At 40.0% G+C, this 22,401-nt stretch overlaps 1 protein-coding gene across 2 annotated transcripts in view; it reads right to left on the bottom strand.

Moving 5' to 3' along the window:
* Positions 1 to 4,704: 4,704 nt before the first annotated feature.
* The window catches only part of MSRB3 (methionine sulfoxide reductase B3), a 165,992-nt gene continuing 148,295 nt past the window's right edge, over positions 4,705 to 22,401 (bottom strand). For both annotated transcript variants that reach the window (XM_047787135.1, XM_047787136.1), the window contains 2 exons: positions 16,851 to 16,948; positions 4,705 to 7,892 (listed from right to left, as the gene is read on the bottom strand). In XM_047787135.1, the coding sequence (XP_047643091.1) occupies positions 7,731 to 7,892; positions 16,851 to 16,948 (260 nt within the window). In that variant the 3' untranslated portion in view covers positions 4,705 to 7,730. The remainder of the gene's footprint in view (positions 7,893 to 16,850; positions 16,949 to 22,401) is intronic.

Genomic DNA, 22,401 nt, shown 5'->3' with positions numbered 1-22,401 from the left:
GGACGACAAAATTTGTCAGCAAGAAAAGTAGCTCAGCATGATGGCTGACTTTGGCTACTGTCTAATCAAGTTTTCTCGGTAGTCTGTCCAAACATCATTGTTAGGAGAAAATAATTTAGATAGATGTAATTAGAATAAGTGTTTAGGTGAACTTTTTAGCAATAATTATCTGTTATGGGATCTCTACTTAAAAAGAGTTTCCCAAATCTCTTCGGTAACCTGAAAGTTCAGTTTTGCTAGGTCAAATTAAACGATGGGAATTTATTGAATGTCTAGATCATTTCCACATAAGAGAAATTACTGAAACATTAATTGTTAAACAAATTTAAGTTCACCTACTTTTGACCTCTTATTACAGAGGAACTAAAGCTTCTGCCACATTTAAAAACTGTGCTGTGAGGTAATGTACGTTTCTAGAAATAATGAAATGCATTCATATATTTACCAGTCTAAAGAATGCTGGTATAATGGACAGTTCACAATTGCTTCCTTCTTAGTTTTAGCTAGAAATTAAAGTTTCTAAGGGCTAATAATTCTAATTAATATATGTAATTAAAGCTACTAAAAGCTGCTAGAAATAATGAGAGATGCAACTCTGTATGTAAGGAAAGTTGGATGTGCTTTTGGCTAAGAAAATGTATGAAGTATGGAGATATACTTTTTAAAGGAAAAGAAAGTAAATTTGTCATAAAGTAAAACTGTTTTAGAATGAGAAAGGACAAAATGATATAGGAAGTTAGGGAAAAAGAGAGAGAGAATTTTACTTTGTGTAGTCAAGATGGATAAAATGGAATGAATTTCAGTGTTTTTAAAAAAATAAAGGAGTTCCTGTCGTGGCTCAGTGGTTAACGAATCCGACTAGGAACCATGAGGTTGCAGGTTCAATCCCTGGCCTTGCTCAGTGGGTTAAGGATCCTGCATTGCCATGAGCTGTGGTGTAGGTCACAGACGCGGCTCAGATCCTGTGTTGCTGTGGCTCCAGTGTAGGCCTGCAGCTACAGCTCCGATTCAATCCCTAGCCTGGGAACCTCCATATGCCTCGGGAGCAGCCCTAGAAAAGGCAAAAAAAGACAAAAAATAAAAATTAAAATTAAAAAATAGCTTTGATAGCGATAGTGTACTTATATAAAACCAAAACTTATTTTCTTTCATCTGCCACAAGTAGAAAGCTTTCTTGAACTATTTCTCTTAATAAGATATTGTGAAAGGTTTTCCTTTACCTTTTAAGTAATCTGGCTAAAAAGTAGTTATGTTGTGTTTTATGAAAATAATTTCCTGTGCTTCATGTTATCTTAATCAGGTCTTCGATTACTTAAGAAAACTGTCTTCTTGGTTTTAAAAGAACTTAGTTTTGTTCACAACTATATATGAATGAATTTCAGTGAATTTCAGCATTTGCCTTTAATATTTTTTATCATATTTGAGAGCCAAGTATTGTTTCATAATGACTCGTGATCCTATTTAGTCAAGTTTCCAAAACCTTTTGATATTTTTGACAAAATTCCCCAAATCAAATTTTAAGTGAAGTTGGGTTTTTTTTGACCTGGAATTAACTTTGGGATTTTACAAAGAGCCCCTGGAACATCTCAGAAAATCTGTTCTCTCTCCTTATAAAAAGAGAAACATTAAATTGGGCTTATTTGACAGGTTAAATTACATGGAAAGATTGTCAAATAAGGAACAATCCTAAATTGTCTTTATGGATCTCCTTCTATATGATATATGTTGTTAACATAAGTATTAAATTTTGTGACTTTTTTACTCTGCTTTTTAAATTTATCGAAATCTCTAAAATTTCAATAGGTAATATTATCAGCAAAAATTTCAGTTATCATCTTAAAATGTTGTTTGTCACAAAAAGAAGCAAATTTCCTTGACAACAGCACTGTAATGAACTCTCATCGGATCTTTTTAACGAAGGGCATGTCAATGAGAATCTGTTCTCCTTTTACAAGGACACAAATGGAAACACTGGTTATATTACCACGGCTTTGACTAGGATGTCATATTTGAGAGAGAAAATGCAGAGATTCAGATATGACCAGACAGCTTTAAGGAACTAAGGTTGACTTTATAGAGCCAATAAACCCCTTGGAAAAATTGGCCTCGAACCATATTTACAGGGTTCCGAGCAGAGGTTACCAGGTGAGTAAGGAAGGTCATTTCCTGGCAGGCATAGCGACTTCAGAATATTTGGGGGAAACTCGAGAGGAATTCATCCAAATCCCTAGATACTGCAGGCACAATTAATGGCAAGTTTGGGACTTGGTTCCTAGCCTAGAGAGGCTTTTAAAAGTTCGGTCTCAGATTTCTTATACATGATTCTAACAAAGCAAGCTTAAAAGAGCTTTTATGGTCTATCACTGTTCTTACTGTACTTATATGTAAATAATCAGGCCAAGTTTATTGCAACTAGACTTAATTTGCAAACAAGTTAGTCTTACTATAGTTATCGTTGATAGAAATAGGGATGATTGTAGAGAGAAAAATCATGTTGCAATAGAAACCATAATGCACACTTGTGGATACTGGATGCAGTTCTGTTCATTGCCTTTCAGGTTTTGTTTCCTACCGGAAACACACTGGACCAGATAATGAATTCTTGTTTCCTCCACTATCTGGCTTCAACTCTTCAAACTAATAACATTTTCAATTTTTCTCCACCTAACTGACTTGGAATCATTGAGAACTAAAACTGCCCTTTTTTTCCAGAGCCATGCAAGCTAAAGTGGGACAACTTGATATAAACTTTAAGAAGTCACCTCACTCCTATGTGGACAATCTTCATGCCTACTTCTATGTAGAACACTCAAAAAGCCACCAGAGACATCAAACTGCAAACCAGGAAAATCTATCAGATTGCCACTGTCTGCCTTACTCCCTCTAAAGATGCTTTGAACCCACCGTCAGGAAATCTCGATCAGCTACCATCAGAACTCAGTAAGTGGAGTTGTAATCTCTCCAATCATTAACCTTGATGTGTGTGTTTTGTTTCTTTGTTTCTGTGGAAGTTGCCTCTTATTAAATACCTGATGCAGGAGTTCCCTTGTGGCAGGGTTTAAGGATCCAGCATTGTCACTGCAGCAGCCTGCGTGGCTGCCGTGGCGCGTTCGAGCCCTGGCTCGGGAACTTCCACATGCGCAGCCAAAAAGAAAAACATAATGATTAAATAAATAAATACCTGATGCAAATACTTTTACCACATGAACCTAACTTGGAGAAACCACCCGTGTCACAGCCTCCTGAAATAAGACACAACACTTTAACTTAGCTGATCTGTTCTCAGGACTAAGAGACTGGTTCAGTGAGATATGGAGCAATCTGCCAATTCAGGAGAGGTTCAAACCTACTTATACCAGATGGCCCAAGATGTTAAAATATTCCACAATCTTACCATATCTTCGAACATATTCCCGGACCCCTGAGATCACTAACCTATTGCATGGCTTGGCTTTTCAAGTTTGGGACAATGGGTACAGACAGGATTTCAGACTATGGCCAGTATAATTATTATAGTCTTGCTACCATAATCCTATTTATATGTGCAATTTCTGGGTTACAACATGCCCTACACCTGACTTTTAGTGTCTTTGCTCCCTAGGCCCTAGGCCATTCATGTCCTCGTCTTCTCGTGACTATGATGTTTCAGCATCACAGGGTGGATTGTAATACAAGCCTTGACAGTTGGCTTTTCTTTTTGCAATGCAAAGGCCTGATTTAAGCTTCCATTGCCAAGGCATCCACTTCAAAGACAATTGTCTTGAAAAAACACATTGCTGACCCACAGATCCACATGATTAAAGAGCAGACTGTTGGACCCATCTCCATAGAAAGACAACCAGTGATGACAAAACAAGCCATTTTGGAGCATCAGCTAGAAAGGCTTTTAGAATTAATGCTAATTTTCTCACTGACAGTTCCAAGGCAGTGGTTCTGTAACTTGAGCAAACACGGGAATCACAAGGAGGACTGCTAAAACATATATTGCTAAGGCTGTACCCTGGAACTTCGGATGCAGTATATCTGGGACAGGGCCCCAGAACTTGTGTTTGTAGCAAGTTCCCAGGTGAGGCTGATGCTGCCGTCTGGGGATCACACTTAAAGAGAAGCACTGTTCTAAGGTACACTCCATGACATTGCTGGCCTGTGAATTTTAGGATCTCAGGAATATGACTCACAGAATTAGCTGAAAAACAAAACTCCTCCTCATCACCTCACTTCTCCTCCCCAAATAAACAAGTCCACGGAACTAACAAAAAATTAAACTAAAATTTCCATAACAGATAATACTATACAGAAACTCTTCTGTTAGAGATATTTCAAGGTGAGGTCATGCGAGCAAAGGGGAACTCCTAACATATTTCCCTAGAGACCAATCCTTGACAACAGTCTAAGTTTACTGTCAAATTCCTTTAACAGAAGCTTAAGTATCAGAATGGTATCGTTCCTGCTTTTTCACCTGCAGAGTTAGCAAGACACAACTTGCCAAAGTCCATGAGGCCTCTCCTGGGGTCTGGGGTATGGAGAGTCGGACTAGACCCTACTGTCAGAGCCCCAGCTTAGAAATGCCCCATCAGATAAAATGCCCTCTATCCAAACTACAGACATGTCAGCTGGGTAGCGAGGTAAACAGAGCAGCCTATGGCAAACTCCAATGCATCTGCATGAGAAATGAGAGCAGTTTTCAGAAGTCAGAAACGAAAACCTTTTTATAAAGAAATTTTATTGCATAATTTCTGTATACAACAAACATAGGAAAAGGGTTTTTAATGAAAATTTCATGTCATTTTTCAAAAGATTTGAATTGCTTGGAGAAAAATTATTACAAAGCTATCTAAGGCAAAAATAGATAATCCCTTTCATCATATTCCATATTTAAAGCAAGGCATTTTCAATTCAGTTAACATGGAGAGGCTTTCAAATTGCTATATCATTGCATTAAGAGTTATAATTCATCTATAAAGTGAAAAGTTTAAACACATAGAAATGTTCTCTAACACAATATATAATGTTGCTTTCTTCAGATCCATTCTACATGAGTGTATGGACATAACTTTTTACACTCCAGCAAAGAAACCTGTGTCTCCTAATGGTACAGTGAGGGCTGGAGTGCAGAGGGAAAAGTCCCACACATTTCCTACGTTAAATGGCATAACTCCTGCAGATCACATACACCTCGCCATATTGACTCAGTTCATTGCACTCCATATCCTGCAAAAATAAATCTAGTGCTCGACAGCTGACATTATTGCTCACTTACGTTTTAGTAATATATTTCTTTAACATAAGACAGAAATATACTGAAATTTGATACCACTTAAACTCAAAAGCAATCTGAAATTAAACCATGTGCATACACACCCCACTTTCTTTTTTTCAATGGATGTTGCATTTTTCTTAAAGTTGATGCTGGAAAATGTGGTAGAAGAAAAACAGGCTTTCCTTGAAACAAAGACTAAGCATTAGAAGAGGAGCTTTTTGAGGGGAATGTTAAGCCCTACAATAAAACTGGAGGAACAATGAGAATCTAGAGTCTCTGGGGAGAGGGAGAAGGCCACCGTTTATCTTCCTTGTCCACCCCAAAACTGTGCTCGAGTCCAGCAGACCCTGGGGCAGGCCACCACCTAGAGCTGGAGCCACGAGAAGTACTGTGTGAGCCCCTGAAGGATGCACTGCATGCTCGGACAGGCGTGTCCTGGGGGACCCACCTCTTAGGGATCCTCAGGTTGCTAGGCAATGTCAGGACACCCTCTGCAAGGTCGAGAAAGACTTCTGGGATAGTCTGGATGCTGAGGCTTCAAGGATCTTAAATTCTACATCTCACTTCTAGAAGGAAGTGAAACCTGCGAATTCCAGAGTGACCCCAGAGCCTGAGATGAAACATCTGGGAGCTGAGAGAGGAAGAGCTCAGTGTATTTGGAAGTGCAAAGTTCCGTGTGGCCCATGTGACAATGACGAGTCACCAAGATGTCAGCGCCTCACCAGGAGGTATCTGGAGAGACACAGAAGGATGTGGACGTGACCACACCAACATTCTGACTGATCGCAACTTTTCATTTTAGTTTCTCATTATTTCTTTAAGATTGTCAAGTGTCCCTCTTCCTTATTTTGGTCTTGGTGCTTACAAGGAAAGACATCGGTTTTCATAAGCTTTCAAAGATTTACAAAAATATGTTTAAAAAACTACATTTCAAGATTAGCATTCAAGGTTACAAACACAATATATATCAGTCATAACCTTCACACCTGGCTGCAGCAATACCAAGGAATGTTACCCCTGCTTGGAGCTATAAAAACCTTACTGTGCACAATGGCATCCAGCCCACCAGACTAAATGTTATACTTCTACCAGCAGAGCTTCTTAGAGTAAAACCAGCCATGTTGCTACAAAGAAAATTTTCTGGCTCTTGGCCCAACTGTTTCCATACCAATCAGCTAAGTTAACCTCCTCTCTGCTTCTTTCCATTTCAAATGTCTGGGCTTCGGCCTTTGAGGCAATTAGAACCAGATCAGTTAATTTTACAAAACTGATCTTAATTGTATAGCAATATAGTAATATTCCCCTGAGAGTGTCAATTATTTTACAGATATTGTTAAGTCTGTGTTATATACATAAAGAGTAAGCTAAATAGTTTATCCCTTGTTACAGAGCAGATTAGTGGGAAGGGTGGGACATGAGCTCCTGCTACGTCTATTTTAACCCCCAGTGTCCTTCCAGAGGTCATCTGGCCAGCCCTGTGCACCAGGTCCCTGGCCCCTTCTCTCCGGGCTCCGTTCTTTACCTGTGGTATCTTGTCAGCCCTTCTGCAGAGCACTGGACATCTAGTTACCCAGGCTTCCTCCTTGGCCTTCTCTGCTCTCTCTTACATCTGCTACCTTGATGAAGTGTGTTGTCCCAAATATTTTATTTTATACAAGGAATTCACCAAAATGCCCTGCTAGCTGCATCTGGTATTAGGTATGGAGGGACAGACTTATAAAAGGCCATGGCAGGTGTTCTGTGTGAACTTTGGACAAAACGGGGCTCAACCTTTTACAGTTGCCTTACATTCCAATGTTTTCAATGAAAAATAAAATAAAATAAGGGCCTAACCATGAGGTAATGTTTACTTCTCTGCCACAACACTCAGTGCGCCCTCTCGGATCTGGCAACAATTTAACATAAGGAAAGACTTTAGACCTTCACACCCTTTTAGTGAGAATAAACGACCTTAGCTCAAACTTTCCACAAAGCTAAGAAGTCTCATAAGACATCTCTCCATCCTTATCTTAGGTGGATCTGCACAAATGCCTCGGGGCCATATGTCTCCCAGGTCTCAAAGCCCTGCCTTCCCAGCCCTGGGTCCTGCACTGCAGAGGAGATCTTGATGTTTATGTTTGAAGGCCAAGCACCTTCTGCCTCTGAAGCAAGGAGAACAACAACAACAACAACAACAAAAATCTCAAAAGAAGCTATGTGGGCAAAGAAAATAATGCGAAGCAGTAGTTGAGTGGCTGGTGAAGAAGCCTCACAGAGCTCTCTCCAAGGGTCACTAAAGGTATGAACAGTTCCCGATCTAGTCAATAGCAAAATGCACTGATGGCTAGGGCATCTGTTTAGCAAAAGAAGAAAAATATCAATAGCATAAAACTGCCCTCCTACTTTTGAAAAAATAGAGCTGAGATAGAGGATACTGGGTTTGTCATGGTAGGTGCGCCTTAAGCGCACTTGTCCGCAAGCTCTCTGGCCTCTACAGCTCAGCCCTGTTGGTCTGGGCCTGGCCGTCCCCCTCGCTGCCGCCTGCACTGCTGCTCTCCGCAGGCGTGAAAGACAGGGACGCCGAGTTGATGCAGTATCTCTTGCCAGTTGGACGAGGTCCGTCGTCAAAAATGTGCCCGAGGTGAGCACCGCACTGCAAGAGAAGAGCACAAAGTAAGCAAACAGCATGTACAAAACAGACTTGGAGGGGAGCTCACACTCAGCGGTTCAAATGGATGAGCGGCCTGTAGAGGAACGATGGAAACCACGGTGGATGGTTTCTAATCCGCCTGTCAATAGCTGCAAAGACGGTTTCTGGCAAGCTTGGCACCACATGCTGAGAAGAAAAAAAAATACCAGAATTGTGCATATCAAAAATCATTTAGGAGCCACTGTATTTTTTGATCTGTGAAGCCTCTCGGCCAGCTGAAAAAAAATGACTGCAGTAATTTTATGAATTGAGTTGACCCTTCATCTCCCGTTGTAAGAAACATGGCAGACTAAAATTTCTACCCGCCCCCCCACCCCCATTGCTTTTGGCTTTGGATGGGTGGCTTTCAGATATGCAGAGGTCCCCTGTAAAAGATACTGTTTAACTGGCCATGACGGAGGTGATGTTTGCTTTCATGGGCAGTAAAACTTAACATCAGACAGGCACTGGATGTTCTTGGAACCCAGCAAAGCAATGGCAAGGCTCAAGAGATTTATGTCACGGTCACCGGGACTATAGTCTTGCAGTGTGGCAAATGGAAACATCCCTAGTCCTCACAATCGTTTTTTTTCTGGCTTCCCATAGGTGGAGTGCCACGCGGGCTCCTTTACCCGCTCAAACTGGATCTTGTGGAGAAGGAATAAGCTTTCAAGCTCAATCTGTACCCACTGACTATCCAAAAAGCTGGGGATAGGCAGAGAGTCCAGACAGAGAAAGAAGGAGAGATGGTTGATTATGATGGTATTTAAGAGAAATCCAGCCTAGAGAATGTGTCTCCAAAAAAACCTGGCTCACCGAACAGAGCCCCGCACGAACCAGTCTGCTGCTACGGCTCCAGGAGACACAGTGCAGGTCAACACTTACCTATTTCCCACCCTTTCTCAGCGGGAACGGGGGTGAAGGCTATGGAGACAGTAGGGCACCACATTCAAACAGGCTGTGGAAACGCATCGTTCATCATGTGGCAGAGAAACCACAGCCTGGGGCAAATGACCCCCTTCACTCATTTCACAAATATTTATGGTGTTTTTGCTACATGCCAGGCACTGTCCCAGACTTGGGAGGTACAGGCAATGGCTAACGGCGCTCACATCTTCATGGGGGAAACAGACAATGCAAAGGAAGGAAGGAACTGTAACGTATAATAGGGGGAAACAAGTGCTAAGAAGCAAAAAGAAAGAGAGAGAGATCAATGGTCAGCTTGGGGGCTCACATTTGAGGAAAGCTGGTAGTCAGGTGGTGTTCCCTGCATGACTTTGGGATAAGAGCCTGGAGGAAGTGAAGGAGTAGGTATCTACCATTTCAAACAGATGGAGGAGTTAAGACTTACGGAAGAACATGAGAGAAGAGGCATACAGATGATTTATTAATTGTCACTGTGCTTGTTTGATGTATAAAACACATAAATTGCAGAAAAAGCAGGAATTGACAAGGGAATGGGGTTTTTCTGTCCCTCCATACCAAATGGAGGTGAGGAGAAAGAAGTGAGGGATGGTGCTCATTACAATGGAAAGACTAGAATCTCAGTTTCCCCATTGAAAGTGCTAAACGCAATTCTCGAGGGTTCTCTCGTTATTAATAAATAGCACAAATAGCAACTTTGACTATATGGCACTTCCATGTTAAAAGTGCATTCTTATTTTACTGCCAACATACTGTGTCAGCTTATTAAAGAACTAAAAATGAACCCTGAACCGATTTGATCTATTGCCTGGAAAATATGAAACAGGCCTAAAAAACAAATCTTGCATTATTTTACCACATTTTATGCCGGTTTAGGTAATATCAAGGGTGACAGCTCAGATTGCTTTTCCTTTCTATAAACAATTGAGGCCAAATTTTCAGGCATCAGCAGCTAAGATGCACCAGTAAAAATACATATGCTTACCCAATGGACACAGGAAAGCACCTATTTCTGCCTGCCAAAACAGTCAGCGTGCAGGCCAACAGGAACTGGTGCTCTCAGTGACCAGTATGTGTGCACAATTATTGATCTCACGTGCAGTTCCGGCACTTTGATCACTTGGCATCTGAGAGATGGAGTTTGCACATAAAAGCCTCAGATAGGTTTTTTGGTGGTGTTTTTTTGTTTTGTTTTGTTTTTTTCTTAATGAGAGAATACAGCTATCTGGGCAAAAATAAATGATATTGCCCTTATCAATCATCTCAAGCATACTTAGAAAGCAGTTCTGTTTATCTTACTCCAAAAATAAAGCATAGTAACAGCATACTTGAAGCCATTTAGTGGTGTTTATTTCCCAAATCGTTTTTTAAAAATCCAAATTAAAGTAATTTAATCTGTTGGACTGAATTGGTTATTAGTCTTCGGTTTCATTTGCTAAATCTGAAAACAGTCTTTTGGTTAAAACAGAAAGAAAAACACAGACTCTAGATGTCCTTAATCCAGGCAAAAGAAAACAAGAGGGGGATGAGGAAGATAAATTATAGTTGGGAAAAGGCAACAAACCTCATTTGCAAACAACTCTATGGGTTGGTGACAGGGTAGGGAAACCCTCAGAAAAGGTGTGGGTCCCCTAAGAACAACAGTGATACGTTTCGTATTGCTTGCAGAAGGTGTTCTGGAAGATTCACACCAGGCTCAGAGAACTGAGGGAGGAGCAACATTTCAAGACGTGGTAAGGTGTTCATGTATCTGAGCCACGACATAGATGCCCACCCGTTGCCCGAAAAGTGGCAAGGCCATTTGTCTGAAGGAAACCTAACCCCACAGCAGCATGTCTGCCTCCTCCCAGGTACACCCAGTCCCCCATAAAAGATCAGTACCCGGTTTCTTTTAAAAGTGCGCAGGCCGTCAAGGCTCCTCCCTGAGGGGAACGCACATGGAGCCCATTCTTTCCAGCTTCTAGCCTTGGCGGAAGGCTGGGATGATGAATGAAAGTTGTCAGTGATGCATTGTTTCTTTAGCCGCCTTCGAGCTCTGCCTCCCTGGCCCCAGCCAACTGGCAATGTGTTGGGATCTCTCGGCACACCTGGTTGTAACTGAAACAAACTGGTTGCCCGATGAAGAAATCTCTGAAACCGGCTGTTAATGATTTATTTCAGGGTAGAATCTTTGGTGTGCATTTTGAAAGTTGTTTTAAAGTGGTTATGTATTTCCTTCTTTTACAGGTAAAATACAAACCATGACCAAACATTCTAGCTCTCATTCTCAAGAAGCATGAGATAAGCATTGTTCAAAAGAAAAATTGTAAATTCTCATAGGAATCCTTTATCATCTAAGCTGTCCACTCAGAAAAGCTGACAAATAAAGAACCTGCAGGAAACCAAGGGAAAGGACCCTCTCAAAAAAAAAAAAAAAGTGATTGAGCGTCACGTTTAATGTAATTCCTTAAAATCTGACTGCAATTCTCAATTATGTGCATAAGAAACACAGTGTATTAAACACAGTTACATATTTCTGCACTGAGGTATTTCCAATTGTCCTAGAGGGTTTTCTCCCAGCTATTCCTAGGATGTTTGGGGCTTTATTATTGTCATTTTCTCTTAAGTGTTTGATCTACAAGATGAAGCAGTTTCAAAGCAGGGCTTTTATACTTGGGCACATGGGGCAGGATGGGAAGGAGAAAAGAGCTTTAAGAAGAAAAGCAATTTACTTTGCCAGTAGTATCCTGTTTTCTCCCACCGTTATTGAAGACACTTGTGTGTAAGTAGGGCTCTTTTCCTCTGTGCTTGTGATATTAATCTTTTGCCAAGGAAATGATTGTGAAGTCACCAGTTTAGCATTATGATTTTACTGAAAGATCAAGAAATAGAGAGATGGGCTGTGAGTCTGGAACCATATTGTAACACATGGGTATCTTTAATCATCAGCAATATATGAGTTGTCATCTGCAAAAGATTAATAAGGTTTGGGGTTTTACCCAAAACTGCGTAACTCTTGAGAAAATATTTTGTATGGGTGGGTATTTACCTTTCTGTTGATATGTCTGACTTAGAACAAATCAATAATGATCTAAAACAAACTTAAGGGACTCGACCATAGATTCAAACAGTAATAGCTACAAGTCATAAACAGAGTCCAACTTGGGTAAACTCAGGGTTCTGATGGTTTCCTTAAAGATTATTACAAAAGTTAAGTGATTTATTGGTCTCCCATTTGCGGCAGATGTAGGGGTTTGATCTGAAGAAAGAAGAATTCCCCAAGTATTTCCAGGAAGGACTTACTTTGGTCCAGGCAAATCTTACCTCTTTGCACTGAATTTATTCCTGACAACGTGTTGCTTAACAGGCGGGGTTGAAGGATTAGGGAGAAGCTGTCAAGCAATTATTCATAGTAGTCAGGGAAACTGGAATAGAAGCAGTATATTTTACAACTAACAAAAAATGTAAATTAAATACAATTAAGGAAAAAAAAATTTTCTTTTTAGGGCTACACCTGCAGCATATGGAAGTTCCAGGCTAGGGGTCAAATCAGAGCTACAGATGCTGGTCTACACCACGGCCACAGCAACACCAGATCCAAGCCTCATCTGTGACCTATGCCACAGCTTGCGGCAACACCAGATCCTTAACCCACTGAGCAATGCCAGGGATTGAATCCACATCTTCCCGGAGACTATGTCGGGTTCTTAACCTGCTGAGCCACAATGGGAATGCCAGGAAAATTCTCTATAGCTGAAAATTGTTAGGAAATCGCTACAGCCAGGGGAAGATACAATTGCTCAGGAAAATGGGCAAATTTAAGATAAAAAGATCCTCTTTGGAAGAGATAGCTGTAATATAATTTCTCAACTCAGTAACTAGAATAGTAAAAGAAAACAAATATACTTGCAAGAAGCATCAGAATGTAACAGGGTAGCCAGTTTCCACCACAAGCAGGAATCCTGATGAAGGCAGGGAAGAATCTCTGCCACCCTTGCTTGTTTTCTCTGCTGTTCTCTTAAAGATCAGGCAGTGAGCTGGGTTTCTCACACTGCGATCTTTTTGGAAGGACCTGATGCAATATTTCTCTGAAAAGTGATTATAGTACTGAATAAATCTTAACTTTCTCAATTAAAATTTTTACTAAAATATTACTACCTAAGAAGTCATTAGACATATGGAAAAATTACAGTGTAATGTAGAGGGGTGCTAGGTATTGCTCCTAATGTTTACAACTCCTACCCAAATAGGAGGCCTATTTCACTGCATGGTATGATCCAGATCACAAAGAAGGAGAAGGAGCAGGAGAGGAGGAGAAGGGGATGGGGGTGGGGGGCAGAGAAGGAGAGAAGGAGAAGGAAAGAAGAAGAGGCGGGAGGGAGAAGGGGAGAGGGGAGGGGAAGGGGAAGGAGAAGAAGAATCTTAAGGACTAAAGCAAGAGTTAGAGACCCGGAGACAAAAAAAAATATTGCCATATTGCCAGGCAGGCAGGCAGATGGAATCTACTGGTTTCTGCCACGCAAGCTAGGTTTATTTGTGTAAACTGGCAATAAAAGGGTTTTCACGCTTAGATGCTCCTTGTGGTAAACAAAGAAAGAAGCACCTCACATAACACGTCCAACTGAGAATGTCTCTAAGATACTAAAAGCATCTAAGAGATTCTTCATAACACAAACCCCTCTGATGCAATTCAGTCCAGAGAAAGGACAAGCCATGTGAATTCAAAATACAACAAGAATTTTAGAAAGAGGAAAAACAAATCAGAGAAGTTTCCCACACCATGTCGCCATCCAAAAGTTAAAAAAAAAAAAAAAAGAGAGAGAGAGAGAGAGAGAAAGAAGTGGCCAGTAGGTGAAGAGAATACATGAATGAAAAGACAGAGGTAAAAGAAGATAAACCGATAATGAAAAATAGTGTTAAGGATGAGAAACTAGGAAGTGAAATACAAATGGTTACTCTAGTTATGGGAACCACTAAGTTTTTTCCCAAGTCAAGATACAAAGGATGAATGAGAACATGGAAAAGAGAAAAACTAAAGAAAAATGTAAAACGAAAGGATAGCAAATATGCCAAACACATAAATTAAAAGAAAAGAAACTGAAAGGAAAGACACCCAGCAGACTTTGGTTTAGTGGGCTTTTTCGTATACTGTGTGGTGGAAGCGCTCACTCTGTCCACTTGGGGAGGTTCCAGCAAACACAGTCTTTGGGGCCAGAACCCAATTATTTTCTACATGGTACTTAATTTCTCAAAGCATGTATTTTTACACATGACGTTAAAGGAACAAAGTTTCCTCCCTCTTCTCTTTAAATTTAAGTCTTTGAAGAATGGGTCAAATGCTTTCTAAATGTGAAAAATAAAGTTGAGGGGAAAAGAAGCTGAAAAGGAATAGGTCAGTCAGTGTTAGTTCTTTATCCAATTGTTAGAAAAAGCCCAAAGAATAAACAACAGTCACCTAGGGCTTTCACCAAAGGGCCCAGAGCTATGCCTAGGTTAGCATGGTATCTATGGAGGGTTGCCTAGTTGTGGCACGGTTTGTGGGTTGTGTTCCTCTTTGGTCACCGTAGGACGCCTTTGAAATGATCTTGTCTGAACTCCTACTGATGTTACCTCAGTGGCGGGCATAGAGAAAGGAGGAAGTGTATTCAAAGTGTGAATTTCAAGAATTTGTCCCAAAGGCATCAGAGAGCAGGGCCTGAAGGAAAGCAGGTATCTTATACCTCACTTTTTAATGTCCCTTTTTTATTTGGTTTTCATAGAACTCACTGTTTGAAAGTGGGTTTTCGGTGCAAAGGAACGTAGGAGTCATGTGACAAATAGCCTCTAAGGCAGCTTTAAAAAAAGATAGAAAAAAAACAACCAGTAGTCCTAGAAGTTTACTAAGTACTATGTACCTATCCTATCCAGTTACCTTTTTGTCAAGTATCTTAGATTCCTGAGTAGATCATTTTTTTCTTTCTTTCCTTTTTTTTTTTTTTTTTTTTGCTAGGGGTCGAATTGGAGCTTGTAGCCACGCACGGGCCTACGCCACAGCCACAGCAACACAGGATCTGAGCCATGTCAGCAACCTACACCACATCTCACGGCAACAGTGGATCCTTAACCCACTGAGCGAGGCCGAGGGTCAAACCTGTGTCCTCATGGATGCTAGTCATATTCGTTTTGGCTGAGCCACGACGGGAACTCCTGAGAACATAGTTTCAATTTGTTTTTGCGGTAGTTATTATTTTTTTGAATCAATAAAAATTCAATTGAGTCCCAAACTGAATTGAATTCAACTAACTGCTGCGGGATCATAGGATTTTTTTTTTTCTTCTCTTATTTCGATATGACTCTTTATTAGGCATGTATCTATCTGTCTATCTACTTACTTACCTACCTGCCTACCTATCTACCTATCTATCTGAGCACCACAAAGAGCTCTGGAGTTAAAGCCCAAATTCAAGTCTCAGTTCTGCCACTTAAATCTGTGAATATTTACGCGAGTGTAATTGCACTCCCTGTGCCTCAGTTTCCTCAACTGTAAAGTGAGAGATAATGACAATATCTACTCACAAGATTATTGTGAACATTCACCAGGGCGGCTTTTTAGAATGTTGATGTTCAGGCCTCACCCAGACCAATTAATTAAAATCTCTGAGAGTAAGACCCAGCATCAAAAAGTACCACCGTTTTGGGAGCAGTTAAAGGTTCCAGCATTGTCACTGCTGTGGCACAGGTTTGATCCCTGGCTGGAAAGTTCCACATGCAAAAAAGAAAAATAAATAAATAAATAAAAGGTACCACTCTCTTGCTAAAATTCATATCTGAGAAACCAGAGTGAACCAAAAATGTGACTTAGGTAAAATATAAAGTCCAGTTTTCAAGGGAGAGAGTGGTTCTCATACGTGGAAGACAGTTAACTTCCAGTCTTATTTTTAAAAAATAAAAGAAAACAGAAATTCATCAGATGGTTAGGTTCAAACCAATTTCCCTCCCTACTTGGTAGTAAATATGCCACTTACTCCCTAAAACTCTTGTGCCTGATGAAGGAGGTGAAAGGGCAGGTGGAGGAATGCCGAGGGAGGCCCATGTGGCAATCCCTTTGCTCTCACTGCTGCCTGATTGTGCCTCCTTTACCTCTGACCTGCACAACAGACATCCCCTGACAAAATACTCCGTAGTATCAATGAGTTTCAGCATCGCAATACTAAGACTTTATGTTTCACTTATTCCAAACAATTTAGAACAGGACTACCTACTCTAGAATAGAATGAGCACTTGCCCTAAGTCTGTGTGCAAGAAGGTTCTGGCATGTCTCTGCGTTTAAACACAAAATTCAAGTGTCTCGACTGGGATGACAGGCAACTGTATTTATGACCCCTCCTCAACACATGTTCATTCTCCCCCTTAGATCCAGCACTATTTTGGTTAGAGTAGAGTGGAAGGAACGAATGAGAACATCCTTGGAAAGGAGGATGGGCCTAGTTCTAGGAGCAGAGAAGGAATCACCTCATCATGCATTCCCTCTCTGCCTCACACAGACGCCACTGAACTTCCTCTCCTGCTGTTCTCCAAACACCCTCCTTACATCCACCCAAGGAGAGCTGTTTCTGGGGTCTTTGTTGACCGTGTTTGGATCATTACCATTAGAGGTATTATGACTGAACAATGAGTGCACAGAAGTGCAGGGAGAGGGGGATTACCTAACTGTCAGATTATGTAAGGCCACATAATGAAATCTTCACATCCCCTAAGAATGGCCTGTTCTCCACTGTATTGAGTCAATTGAAGATGATTTTTCTTACCAATGACTTTGTTTAATAGTGTTGAAGCCAATGACTGACATGTAATTGGGCTTGCTAAACTCCTCAAGACTGCAATATCATTAGGACTTGGTAGAGACTTCATTGTGCTTGTCTGTCCCTTTTGTGATGGGTCACTTGGCCTTAGTTGCTATATTTAGCACAACCAGGAGCCTTAAAAGTGTTTGCAATGCAGAGTGAGCAGTATTTGGGGTTTTCAGGTGGGTTAACTGACCTGAGAGCAGCTGGTTTCCACCCTGTGCATCCCGTAGGAAAAGTCGTCTGTGAATGTGACTGCCTCAGAACTGATCACATCATGGAATGAAGGCCAACCTGGGTTACAGCAGGCAAAAGAACCAAAACAGAGGAGATACACAGCCTTGGGTTAGAATGCAATTTTAAAAGAAATACTAAGCATAGAATGGAAATCTTTAGAGTATGAATCATGCTTAACTTTTTCAATCTAAAAAAAAAAGTCAAAGACCAAAGGGCAATATATTTTGCGAGAGTGCAACTATCTTTAAGAATAAACTTTTACTCATACTGAGATTACAGTTACATTGGGATTTTAAGTTTCATGAGACCAGGAGTTTTTTAGAGCATCCTTGAACTTATAAAGCTCTCTCTCACCACTTTCTCATCTTTCTCTTATCTTCAGAGTCACTGGGCACAGTACTGAGCACTATGAATCTTACAATGTGATGTTTCCCAAAACGCAGTCCAACTGATCTGGCTATGAACTTTTCAACTATTCCATGTCTCTTTAGGAAGCAGGCCTTTTCAGTAGTTTGGATGGTTAAAATATATTTTTTTTAAATGCTGTTGTTTCCATCTTTATCTACTTTCTTGAGAGCCGTTATCTGGAAAGCATAGCTTCTATTGATGGGCATCTTGCTCACTTCATAGGAGAGTCATATAGCATCTCTAGGAAGCACCTTCTCTCAAATAGCATCTTGTTCCAATTTTCATTTATTCTAGTGATTTTTAAAATAGGTACACAGTTTTGAGAAACTCTGGTTGTACACATATTTATGGGTGTACAATGTTTATGGGTTTTATAATATTCAGTACTTTTGGGCATGCTTTTACATGTTTCCAGAAAAATGTCTGGAGTTACTGTGCTGAAACCTGCATCCCCAAATTGATGAAAGACGTGCAATGCTGCCGAACTGCTTTTACATTTTTTTTTCTTTTTCAGAAGCCAAATCTTTCCTGCAGAAAGGAGGAAGCTCTTTAAAGACAGAGAGCTTTATGAAAATATACCTCTTGAAAGAAAACAGAATGCAAATTTCAACAATATGATTTCCAGTTTCAAACAAAACAAATTAGCTCAGGTCAAGTTTTTATGCTAAACTTCCCCAAGCTCCCCATCCTCCACCATGCAAAAGTATAGCTTTCATAGTGCGATATTTCACACCCCATTGTTTACACACTTTTCAATTCCTTGATTTGAATTCAAGATTGCTACAAATCACCAGGAAAACCTTAACTTTGTTGATACTAGATAATATTCCACAAAACTTAATTATGCTAAGAAATATCAGTATCCTTAAGAAAACTCATTTCTCCCATGTCTACATTTCAAAGAGATTTTGAATATATTCCAGGCTATAGTATTTGGTTTTTAATGATTAGTTGCGACATTTAGGTGTTCTTCCTTGTTCAATGACAAATATTTCAATTGCTAAAGAGAAGTTTGGTGGTGATGTTGTAAGACATTGAAAAATAATTTGAAAAATAATTTATCTATGAAAAGAAAATATAAGATCTTGCCTTATTAATCTTTCATGTCATAATTCATTTGACCACAGTTTATAGCAACTAATATTACAAGGGAACATATTTGATTCAGTAGTAAACAGGTAAATAGTTAGGAGGTTTTGGTTTTTTAAAAATTTACCATAAAGCTACCTCCCTCTACCTTATACACATTTTCCCACTTCTAGAATTTAAAATAGATACAGAGGAATATGTATATACTCCCTACGCTGCCTCTACATCTTATGTACATTTACCTTGTTCTACTTATCATGCTAGGTTTGTGATTTGTTTGCATGCTTTCTTCCTTGCTTAGGTAATGAGAATTTCTACCGTGGTATACAGCACAGAGGCAGAGCTCAAATGTTTATTAATCTGATTTTCAACAAGCTTTAAATAAGAAAGTGGGGTGAATAATGACAGTACATCACAGAGTTGCACAGGAGAAAGAGTACAATCATATTCCTCTTTGGAGACCAGATTAAGGAATATCAATGCTAATTTTTCACTGGACCACCTGATTTGGCTCAATTACTATAATTAAGCCCATCTATGTAGGTGAAGTAAACTTTTATTTAAAAGTTTAAAACGCATGATGTAAAAACGCATGATGATCATCTTAGGTTGCTCACTTTACAGAGGTTTTGGGAGGTAGTGGAGAGGAATGGGGGAGCAGAAAGATAAGTTACTTGCCAAAAGTTACTCAGGCAGGAAATGGGAGAGTATAAACTAGAATCTGAATATTCTGATTTAGTTTAAGGCCCCTGGTCTTATGTTCTACGTTTTTCTTCCTCAATGAAAGGCGGAGAGGTCAATCATTTGAACACTCTAGCAGGAAGGAAATCGTAGGTTTTAAGAAATATGTTTCCTGCCAGTCTGGATTAGTTGATAAGTATACTGTTGCACTTAAGGGCCTCTAGGTGGAAGCAGATAATGAATGTACCCTAAACAACACAGATTCTCTCACTTTCTAAAGACAAAACTGTTCAAAGGGAAAGTCCAACGGCAATGATGTAAATGATGTAATCTAGTTTGGCACATAGAGGAGTTATTTTTTTATCTAAAACAACCACAAAGACTTAGGAGCTTACCCCTAGGCAATAATGTTGAGAAAATGGTCAATTCTCTTTGGGGTTTCCGAATTCTAATTCTATCCTAATAACTGCGAATCATTGCTTACTAATCATTTTACTAAAAATTTGCGGGAGGGGAAGGAACTACTTGCAAATGAGCTACGAAAGCATACAGCTATACATTTTGCCTCCATGAATTAAATACTTATAGAATTTTCCAGAAGACTATATTCAAAAGTTGAGCAGGATGAAGTGGAATGACATGAGTAAAGGTTCTCCAAACCTTTCAATGTTTCTGGGAAAACTCTTGATGCTTGAATATTGTATTTGTTGTTTACCATGGTGTTATTTAAACATTGGAAGAGACACCAAACATCCCCAAATGCATGGTGTCCCTCTGCATGGTAGAAGAATTGCAGTTTTCAAGATGGAATACTGGACATGCCACCCACATCTCAACTGGCGAAGGCTGATAAGGAGGAGCCATGCTGACGTCTATAACTGTAAGTGATGAAACACTTTTCAAAAGAGAATCATAGTCAACCTCACCAATACGGTTAACAAAAGCGAATGTTGAGCTCTTTTGCTAGGTCTCTCAGAAAAGCCAAGCTCCACAGAAAGAGAATCCATCAGAAAGGAAAGTCCTATTGACAATCAAATTAAGAAGCACCTTCACCTAAGAATAAATCGTCTTATGGCAGAGAAGCCACAGTGATGACAGCACTTTGAAAGCGGAATTCCCTCATCATGTGAAAGTATTTAAAGGAGGAACTCTTCACTGCTGTAAAAATCCTCAAAGGAAACCCTGCCCCCACTCCTAATAATAAAGAAAGTGCTTCAAAGGGTGATAGGCAAAGACTGAAGCAATCTGGGTCTTGTTGAGAAAATTATCTTGAGCAAAAGGGGGGGGTGTCTTTGTCAGTTTTGACATTAAAGCAAGATCATCCATCCTCCTTTCTCTAGGATTTCCCTTTTGGTCTTCTCATCTAACAAAATATTACTTGTTTTGGATGCATTCCATACACTTTTTTAAAAGAAAAGTCATGTGAAAACCTGCATAAACAGAGTTGACTCACCCCATGCCCAAAACATCCATTTGTTTCTATTTGATGAGGTGGGATATGGGATAATTATCGTTTTATTTCCAATAACATAAATTATACCTTTTCGATATTAGCCTATTACTATCATCAAGAATATCCTACATTCAATAAATAGGTTCAGAGTTCCCGTTGTGGCTCAGTGGTTTACGAATCTGACTCGGAACCATGAGGTTGCGGGTTTGATCCCTGGCCTTGTTCAGTGGGTCAAGGATCTGGCGTTGCTGTGAGCTGTGGTGTAGACATGGCTCGGATCCCGCGATGCTGTGGCTCTGGCACAGGCCAGCAGCTACAGCTCCCATTCAACCCCTAGCCTGAGAACCTCCATATGCCTCGGGAGCAGTCCTAGAAAAGGCAAAAAAAATAAAATAAAATAAATAAAAATATAAATAAATAGGTTCTCCTCTCAAAAAAGTTTTATCTCTAAATAGCAAAATAACTACAGGTACTGTAACTAATGCTGGCAAGTTGGAATATGGAAGTTCTGCTTATCCAACCATCAGACCAAATTAATCTGCAGACATAACTTGGTATACGTGGTATATGCTACTATCATGTGAAGCAAATCCAGGGTATGTTCATTTACATCTCAAATATAAGAGTTTTATTATTAGCTTATTATTAGTAGATCCTTGGGACATGCTACCATGTACACCAAACGATTTTTTTAGATTGCAATAGAAAGAATTATTCCTTCTCACTCATAATGTAGTGTAATAAAGCTGCTCTGAGTCTATATGACACAGCTCTCCAAAAGTAGTGTTCTGTTCACAAATTTAAATGTTTCAGGTCGACTGCCTTCTGTGAAAAACTTTCTCAGCTATCCCAAACTTTTTCTCCTTCCTTTCAAAAATCATCAAAAACAAGCTGCAGGTTCAAAACTAGCAAAGTATTATAAACAAGTTAAAGCCAATTCCATCTGTACCACCTCTAGAAAAAGTGACCCTCCTTTCTTACTCTTAATTTAACAAGGACTACTATACTGCTTCCCTTCCTCCATATCCCTCCTTAGCACATGCATGTTTTTTAGAATTAAATGGAAAACCTGTTAAACAAGATCATCTGCAGAGGTGGGGAGAATTGAAAGGGAACATTTAATTCAGTTATCTTGCACTGTTTGATTTTCTACTACATGCATGTATTTGGTTGATTACTAATGAAACTTTTGGGTCTTTCAGAGGAAATAGACATTCATCCTTTTAAAAATGAGATAAAAGTTATACTTGAAGTGTCACCTAAAGAGAATAATTGGACAAGAATCAGAGCTCTAAGCTTCAAACAATTCTTGTTAGCAGGGGCTCTTCATAAAGAGTTTTATTATTTGGCTTGAGATAAGGTAAATATCAGTCAGTGAGGTTAACAGATGCTGGTTTCAGAGAAACTAAAAGCTACAAATTTTGAAATATGGTCCTAGAATTATAGAGCTGTGAGAATTACTATCCACAAAAAACTGTAGATCTGCAAACCTCCAGCTTGTCTCACCAAAACCAGGCTCATATATATACATCATATATCATTATTAAAACATCACCTGGAGTTCTCGTCGTGGCGCAGTGGTTAACAAATCCGACTAGGAACCGTGAGGTCGTGGGTTCAATCCCTGGCCTTGCTCAGTGGGTTAAGGATCCGGAGTTGCCGTGAGCTGTCGTGTAGGTTGCAGACACGGCTCAGATCCTGCGTTGCTGCGGCTCTGGTGTAGGCCGGTGGCTACAGCTCCGATTCGACCCCTAGCCTGGAAAACACCATATGCCTCGGGAGCAGCCCAAGAAATGGCAAAAAAAAAAAAAAAAAAAAAAAATCCATCACCCAAGGAGTTCCCATCTTGGCTCAGTTGTTAACAAAGCCAACAAGCATC

Source organism: Phacochoerus africanus, chromosome 7, assembly GCF_016906955.1.
Source record: "Phacochoerus africanus isolate WHEZ1 chromosome 7, ROS_Pafr_v1, whole genome shotgun sequence".
Lineage (NCBI taxonomy): Eukaryota > Metazoa > Chordata > Mammalia > Artiodactyla > Suidae > Phacochoerus > Phacochoerus africanus.
This window is presented reverse-complemented; position numbering and strand designations above follow the sequence as displayed.